This window comes from Hevea brasiliensis, chromosome 9, assembly GCF_030052815.1.
Source record: "Hevea brasiliensis isolate MT/VB/25A 57/8 chromosome 9, ASM3005281v1, whole genome shotgun sequence".
Lineage (NCBI taxonomy): Eukaryota > Viridiplantae > Streptophyta > Magnoliopsida > Malpighiales > Euphorbiaceae > Hevea > Hevea brasiliensis.
The window spans coordinates 9795063-9803633 of NC_079501.1; the positions used below are offsets into that span (position 1 = coordinate 9795063).

At 34.9% G+C, this 8571-nt stretch overlaps 1 protein-coding gene across 1 annotated transcript; it reads left to right on the forward strand.

Annotated features, from left to right (window-relative positions):
• The first annotated feature begins 205 nt into the window (after window positions 1–205).
• Window positions 206–895, forward strand: LOC110669095 (uncharacterized). The gene has a single exon (XM_058152112.1). The coding sequence runs from the start codon at window positions 206–208 to the stop codon at window positions 893–895; it is 690 nt and encodes a 229-aa protein (XP_058008095.1).
• The last annotated feature ends 7676 nt before the right edge of the window (window positions 896–8571 follow it).

An 8571-nucleotide genomic window follows, 5' to 3' on the forward strand; every position in this document is an offset into this window, starting at 1 on the left:
AAAACCCAAAAATTTCTGCCATTTTTACAAAAGCCTCGCTCAAACTCCCAATAAACCTTGCCGACTCCCTTCCCACGCCATTTTTTCCGGCAAATTCTTACGGGAAGCTGAAAGGTTTCTTTCTTTTCAATAAATGGTGAGAACTAAAATGTGGTCTACCCACAAACCCAAACCCCGAAAATCTCGATACTCTGTCCAATCGAAAATGGGTACCCCATCTTCCATACCCATAAACCCTAACCCCAGTCCCAGTCCGCCGTTACCTCCGTCGCCCCCACCGCAAACATCGCCATTGCCGCAATCGCCACCACCTCAGTCGCCACCACTACCCCCAGACCAAACACCAACCCTCATTCCGCCGACTCCCCTCTCGCCGCAAACTGAACCACAAAATGAAACACCAATTCTCGACACTCATTCCCCAAAAACAATGCCTGAGCCTGTGCCTACTCAAACGAAAACCAAAGGCAAAACTCAAAAGGCTGCAGGTAGACCCAAGAAAACCCCTGTCGAAAAACGGAAACGAGTACCCTCTGTTCCTTTCGACCTAAATTCTCCACCCCAACCTTCCTCTGAACCAGTCAGCAAAAGGACTAGGTCCTCCTCGCAAACTCTAGCACCAGCGGTCCAAACACCTATATCTCAGTCACCCTTACACTCTCCAGCAGCACCTGCGTCATCTGCTAATGACCTAGAGGAGGTAATCTCTCCATTACCTTGGGCTTTTAAGGATATGGATATGAAAAATGCCTATGAGAAAATAGTTTCTAAACCTGTTTTGGCAAACAAATATATGGATGAGCAGATTTTAAAAGAATTAGGCATTTATGATTCTGTATTTGCCTATTTGGATGAGCAGATTTCAAACCAACAGTGCCTGAGCATAAAGATGTAATATATTTTCGATGTGCTGGAATTGATAGGGAGTTAGACATGGATGCTATGAACGCAATTTTTGGTTTTCAGGATTCGGGGTATAAAAATATTGAGTGGCAGCAAACTGTTTATGACCCTGTTCAATTCTGGAAAGATATTGCACCTTTTGGGGGTTATTATAAATAGAGGACTGCAAAAGCCTCTAGGATAGTCGATCATGTGTTGAAATACCTCCATAGGTTCATTTCTTATACTGTTTTAGGAAGGGGACACAGTAACAGTATTGTGGGTGCTGGAGACTTATTTTTCTTGTGGTGCATGAAAGAGAGAAAACAAGTAAGCACAGCCCATTTCATAGCTACTCATTGGCACCAAATTGTCATGAAGCATACTAAAGGGAGTATAGTTTTTCGGGGGGTATATAACTGCTATAGCAAACTCATTTAGCTTTAATGCTAGTCTATATAAGCTGCTGCCAGTTTCTGGTGAATCATATATAGACAGCACAATGTTGCTACACATGGATGTTTGTGAGAAAGTAGGCCATACCTATACTGCTACAAAGAAGATCTCCAAGCCACTGCAAACAGACCCAACTACCTTTGCACCAGTAGAACCCCAACCAACCACTACACCACAATTTTCAGCAGACATTTTGTCCCTCTTAAGATCCTTGGAATCCAAAATAGCAAGTTCAACTGTCCAGCCATTTGTTCCCTCACCTGACACCACAGAAATCCTTGCCACCTTGAAAAGCTTAGAAGTCAAAATTGATACCATGGGTCAGCAGCAGGTTAACCAAAAGAAGAAGCTAGAAAAGAAACTTAAAAAGAGATTTTTATCTCTTAAAAAGAAATAAAAGCAGCATCAACTTCAAATGTTGGAACTTTACAACAAACTGGCCCAATCTTACAACAATTTATATCATTGGGGCCAATACATGTTTCAAGAAATGAAAGACCTCACAGAAAATTTGGAAACTGCTTTTGAAGCTTCGGATGACAATGAACTTACTGCAGAACCTGAAGCAGACCCTGGTGCAGCAGCAAAGCCTTGACAACAGAGCTTGATCAGTAGCAACAGTTTTAATTTCAGCTTTAGGTTTATTTTGTAATCTGTTTATTTTAATTTTCAAACTTTAGTAATAGTTGTAATACTTTGGTAATTAGTTTTTGTGATTATACTTGCACTTCTTTCCTTTACTTTACTTTATTTTATTTTATTTTCTGCTATGGACATAGTTACTCTATGAATGCTTTTTGGTTTAATTTTAGATTTAACTGTTAGATTTTATTTCTTTACACCTTTTCATTTTCTTGCACATTATTTTTGCACTTTACCTTTTTCTTCAATCCTAATTTTGTTGACATTGATGAGTTGCACAATTTTCTTTGAGCCGCATATGTTTTACATCATGTGGAGGTAACAGCTTACCCTTTTACCATTTATGCTTATGGCATGTTGCCAATGCTTATGCTTTCGCTTTACCTTACGCACCAGGTTAAGCAACATCTTAAGCAGTGTAAATTCATACATTTGGGATACTTTTTCACATTTTTCTCTCTAAAGCTTCATTATTAATATCATTTTGAGCTAATTTTGGAATTCTTGAGCTTATATTGATTTAATCCTCAATTGTATAAATTTCATTAATTGAGCAATTCACATAATTTTGCCCATCTTTGCATTCATTTGAAACATTGAGGACAATGTTTCATTTGAGTTTGGGGGTGAGGGCAAAATTTTTGCAAAATTTTTAAAATTTTCATTCATTCATTTATTGCATTTCATTCATCCATATATAGATAATTCATACACTTATATTTAAACCTCACACATGTCTATACCCATATACATACATTTGCATATAGTTTTTCATATAGATTACACTTAGTTTTAATTTGATTTATGCATTCATTTTAGGATCATGCATATCATAAAAATAAATTTTTTACCTTATCCTTAGAGGATTGAGAATTGCTTTGAAGAGCAATTAAGTTTACTTTTAGAAGGGTTTGATGGATTGAAAGTTCTAGATAGGTGCAAAGTTATTAGATTCTTGCTTTAGTTTATATCTTCTTAGCCAAGGGTCACCCAATCAATTGCATTGACTTTGAGTGCCTAGAGAAAACTTTAAGGTGAGAAGTAGCTAATTGATGTCTCACCAATCCTAGAACAATCTTCCTAAACCTTTCAAGGCGAAATCATAGCATGCACTTGAAAAAGAAATGATCTAGGCATTCTTTGAATTTTAAACCCATATTTTAGCCTTAGCCAACCTCACTTAAAAATTTCCCTTTGAAACCAATTTGAGCCTACATTTGTCCCTCTTATTTCTTTGGAACCCACATTACTACCTAGCCATAAACCCAAACACTTACCCACCCTCCATGAGAATAATCCTTTGAGTGATAGATACACATAAAAAAAATATATAAAAATTAGTTGGGAGAAGTGACTAAAATTAAAAAAAAAAAAAAGAAGAAGCCAGCAAATTCAATTATGGTATGTAAAGTAATTCACCACTCAAGTACACAAAGAAATGAGTTTGGGGGTGAATTGAAAGGGACAATTGTAATTCAAATTCAATATTATTTATGTAGTCCCTCTAAAAGCTTCAAAATTATATGCTAGCATTGGTGAATAGTTGTAAAGTTCCTTCTCCCAAATGATTCAAAAAAAAAAAATTTGTGTGTCTTGATCTTTTAATAATTTGATTATTCTCATATTTTGTTACCATTATCCCTTTCTTGTTAGCCACATTATCACCCCTTAGCCTCACTACACCCCTTGAAAGTCCTTTTGATCTTTTGATGGTATTTTGCTACATTAGTGGAGATTGGAATAGGAGAATTGCCTATGCGATTGGGATATCATTAATCCATTCATTTACTTCCATCATTATTTGAGACACTTTAGTTTATGGATTACCCTATAGTCTATTTAGGCACTATTATTCCTTGTAATTGATTGGTTTGGGCTTGATGATATGGATAGTTGACCCAAGGCTAAGCAGTGATAACTTTGGTAAGGATTGAATTCTTTGCATCTTGAAAGTGAGTATACGGTTTGTTGGTGGCTAAAAGTAAGTTTGAGAGTTTGGATAGGTAATTTTCATAAATTTAAGGTAAGGCACCCCAAATTGCATTAATTGTTTTAATTTGCTTGAGGACAAGCAAAGGTTTGAGTTTGGGGGAATTTATTACACTCATTTCATATAGGCATTTTAGGGTAGTTTTGCATCCATTTTGTCCTCATATTTTAGTGTATTTTATGTTTTTAGCTTTATTTTATCTTATTTGTTAACTTTAGATACTTTATATTTGATTTTTGTAATTTTATTGTTTTTTATAGGATTTTGTGGCAAATCGAAGATCAATGAGTGCAATAGGAAGTGATTTGAAGAGATTTGGAGTTCTTTAAGTATGGAGGAAAGTTAAAGAAATCAAGCCTTGAAAGAGCAAACCAGCCGAAATTTGCTTGAGGCTTTGCTTAAGATCATGCTTAGGGTAAAGCGGCAGTGCTTAAGGTGCAGCACAAGTCAAGCAGGAGCAGAAAAGTCCATTTTACTCTATGTTTGCCGAGATTTGCTAAAGGTCTGCTTAACCTTAAGCAGACAGTGCGACCAGAAGCTAAAATTTACTAAGAAGCTGCTTAGGGTTAAGCCGAACCCTAAGCAGACTGCCCAGAACGTGAAAGATGCTGCTGACTTGGATAATTTTACACCTCATTTTCTACTCACTCCTTGACTCTTATTTACTTTTAGGGCAACTTTTTGGGACCATATAAATTCATCATTTCCTTATTTTTGCCATAAGAGGAAAGAAAGAAAAGACAAAAAGGAAAGAAAATTTAATAGAGAGAGAGAGGAGACGCCATTTTCTCTTAGAGGAGGAGCTGCTGCATCAGTTTTGGAGCTCCAGAAACCAGAGATTTTAGTTCTTCTACCTGGATTTTTCTATTTTAGTCCTTTTATCATGTTTTTCTTTACTTTTCCATCAATCTTTCTTGTAAATACCATCATGAGTGAGTAATCTCTTTAGATTTCAGAGTTGAGAAATATGTTTTAGATTAATTTGTGGACTTGGACTGGGTATTTCCTTATTTTACATAAATATGAGTTTTGATTCCTTCCTTGTGTGCTTGATTTACTTGCCTAATGTTGGTACCCATTGGGTATTGTATTAATCTTTGATTGAAGGATCGAAAGGTGAAAGTCATTGATAGATAATCAAGGATTGGAACTTAAAATCACCTAGATTTATAAATAAACTAGGATTTTAAGAGGAATTAATTATTGGTTACAAAACTTAATGGGTTTTTAAGTAATCAAATGACATACGAAAGTAGGTTTGGTTATTTTAAAACACACTTTGGTTTGCTTGAAAAATATATCAAAGGAATTTAGAATCAATTTCCTTCAAACTCTATTTTTTCCTAAAAATTGGAATGCCCAAGACAAATCCCAATTAATTTATGCATAAACCCCTAACTCTGGAATCACTTTTACCATAATTAGACTTTCATTTAAATTACCCATTGTTAATTTAGTTTAATTGCGAACTAGAATTAGAATTTATTTGTTTGCTCCTTACCCATTTCAATTAGATTAATCAATTTACCTTGCTCATTTATATTTACCATTTATTCATTAATCATTAGCCTAAATAATCGCTTCATTCATGGTTTGATAATCAAACAGCAAATCCTCGTGGGAACGATACTTAATTCATCACTTTATTACTTGAGACGACCCGTATACTTGCGGATTAGTCACATCATTGGTAAAATATGAGGACATTAAAGAAAGATGGAGAAATTATTTTAATGATTTTTTTAATAATAGTCAAAATGGTAATAGCGTGAATATAGACTATAGAACAATAGAAAAGAATGTGAATTATACTAGAAGGATTAGATCTTTATAAGTAAAGGAAGCACTTAAGAGAATGAAGGTAGGTAAAGCCTGTGGACTCGATGGAATACCAATTGAAGTGTGGAAGTGTTTGGGAGATATGGGAGTGGCATAGTTAACTAAATTATTTAATAAGATTCTAAACTCAAAGAAAATGCCTGATGAATGAAAGAGGAGTATTTTAGTACCTATTTTTAAAAATAAGGGAGACATATAGAGTTGCTCAAACTATAAGGGAATTAAACTCATGAGCCATACTATAAAGTTGTGGGAGAGAGTTGTGAAGCATCGATTACGTCATGATACTTCTATTTCTCTCAATCAATTTAACTTCATGCCCGGTCGTTCAACTATGGAAGTGATCTTTCTCATTAGAAGCTTGATGGAGAAATATAGAGATGTGAAGAAAGATCTACACATGGTTTTTATTAATTTGGAGAAGGCTTATGATAGTATTCCAAGAAATGTCTTATGGAGTGTGTTAGACAAAAGAGGGTATCTATTATGTACATACAAGTGTTAAAAGATATGTATGAAAGGCAACTACTATTGTGCACACAGTGGGCGGGGATACAGGAGATTTTCCGATCTCAATTGAATTACATCAAGGATCAGCTATAAGCCCTTACCTTTTTACATTAGTTTTAGATGAATTGACAAAACATATACAAGAGAGTATTCCTTGGTGCATGATATTTGCGGATTATATTGTTTTGATAGATGAGACACGAGAAGGAGTCAATAGAAAGTTAGAGCTTTGGAGAAGTACTCTAGAGTCAAAGGGCTTTAACTTAAGTAGAACGAAGACAGAATACATGCATTGCAAGTTCAGTGAAGGCCAAACTAGTGATATGAAAGGAGTTAGTTTGGATGGAGTGGTACTGTCCCAAAATAATCACTTTAAATATCTCGGCTTAGTCCTTCAAGTAGATGGGGGATGTGAGGAGGATGTTAGTCATAGGATTAAAGCCGGATGGTTGAAGTGGAGACGTGCTACGGGAGTTTTATGTGATCTCAAGATTCCCAATAAGTTGAAAGGAAAATTTTACCGTCCAGCCATACGACCGGCTATGTTATATGGTAGTGAGTGTTGGGTACTGAAGGAGTCGTATGCGTCTAAGATAAGAGTTGTAGAGATGAGAATGTTAAGGTGCATGAGTGCCCATACTAGACTAGAAAAAGTCCGTGATGAGAGTATTAGAGAAAAGGTAGAAGTGGTATCAATTGAGGATAAATTAAAAGAAGGGAGATTGAGCTGGTTTGGTCATGTGAAGCGTAGACATACGGAGGCTCTAGTTAGACAAGTAGAGCACATTAGGTTAAATGATAGAATGAAAAAAAAGGGTATACCTAAATTGACTTGGAGGAGAATAGTACAACATGACCTAGAAGCATTACACATTTCTGAAGATTTAACCTAAAATCGTTTAGAGTGGAAAAAGCGAATCTATATAGCCGACCTCAAATTTTTGAGATAAAAATTTAGTTGAGTTGAGTTTATAATAAATATAAAAAAATATATAATAATTATTTTTTTTTGAAAAGCAAAAAATTTTCCTATTTTAATAATCTATTTTATCAATATAAAGTAAATTAATTTTTTTCTCTTTATATTTCTTGTTTAGTTCTCTTACTTACCCAAACAAAGAGAGACAAAACTTGAATGGTACGAATGTGTATTGTTTTCCTCACACTTGAGAGAAGGCAATTTCTTTTGAACCTTCCGAAACCCAATCAAGGCAAGGCGAACTTAATATTTGGGCCAGGTCCTTGGAGCGGAACAACAAATGTCGGCCTAAGTTGGGTCTGGCCCGACGGGCGAACTCGATTGGGCCCGTGAGGTATAAATATTATAAATTGGTGTTGGCATGTGCAAATTTTATGAAAGAGTGGATCTCGGTTGGATCTGGCAGAGTAAGGAGGAAAGGATGCCTAGGTGGCTTTGTTTCGGGATAACATGTAAAATAATTAAAATTTTAAAGATATTAAATTATAAAAATTATCACTAACAGCATATCATATTATACATTAATTATTACCGAAGAATCCATTTTAAGTATAATGACGTGGTGTCTTTTATTTATATTAAAAAAGACTATACTAGATAGTATATATTTATAATTAACATTGTTTTATGCTACATTGACACGATAGAATAAATTTTTAAAAGCTCTAATTTATTAATATAAAATAATGTCCTTTTTTTTTTTTATATGACATGACATGAGAAATATGTGATTATATGGGTTTCATATTTTCGGTAATTTTTTAATAATAAATATGTGAGAGGAGGACAATTATAATCGCTTAAAATATTAATCATCTTTAGAAAAATATTGAGTGTTTTTATTTCTCTTTCTTTAAATGACATGAAGATATAAAATTTGCTAAATTCACTTGTCACCTAATGATCTAAAAACACCTGTTGAAAGGAAGAAGAGTGTTCTCAAACATATTCTCATTGGGCTTGGCAAGCTTTCAACCTTAGCAAGAGCTTCCAACTAATGTTTAAAAATATATAATCAGTAAAAAGGAAAATTACATTGAATAGAACAAAATCATGAAAATTGCAATTGCAATGTTTAAGGTGCTTTTGGTCTCTCAGCTCTGAAACTTGCTGCAACCATGTAAAACGATGGTGTCGTTTAACCTGGAGAAAACGTTGAAAATAGCTGATGGCATGAAGTGGGACCGTTGCACAGGACGGGCCATGGGTCCCCACTCCTCATTCCCTTTCAACTTTTTTTTTTTGTTTTTTTAAAGTGGCCCAACGTGCTGCG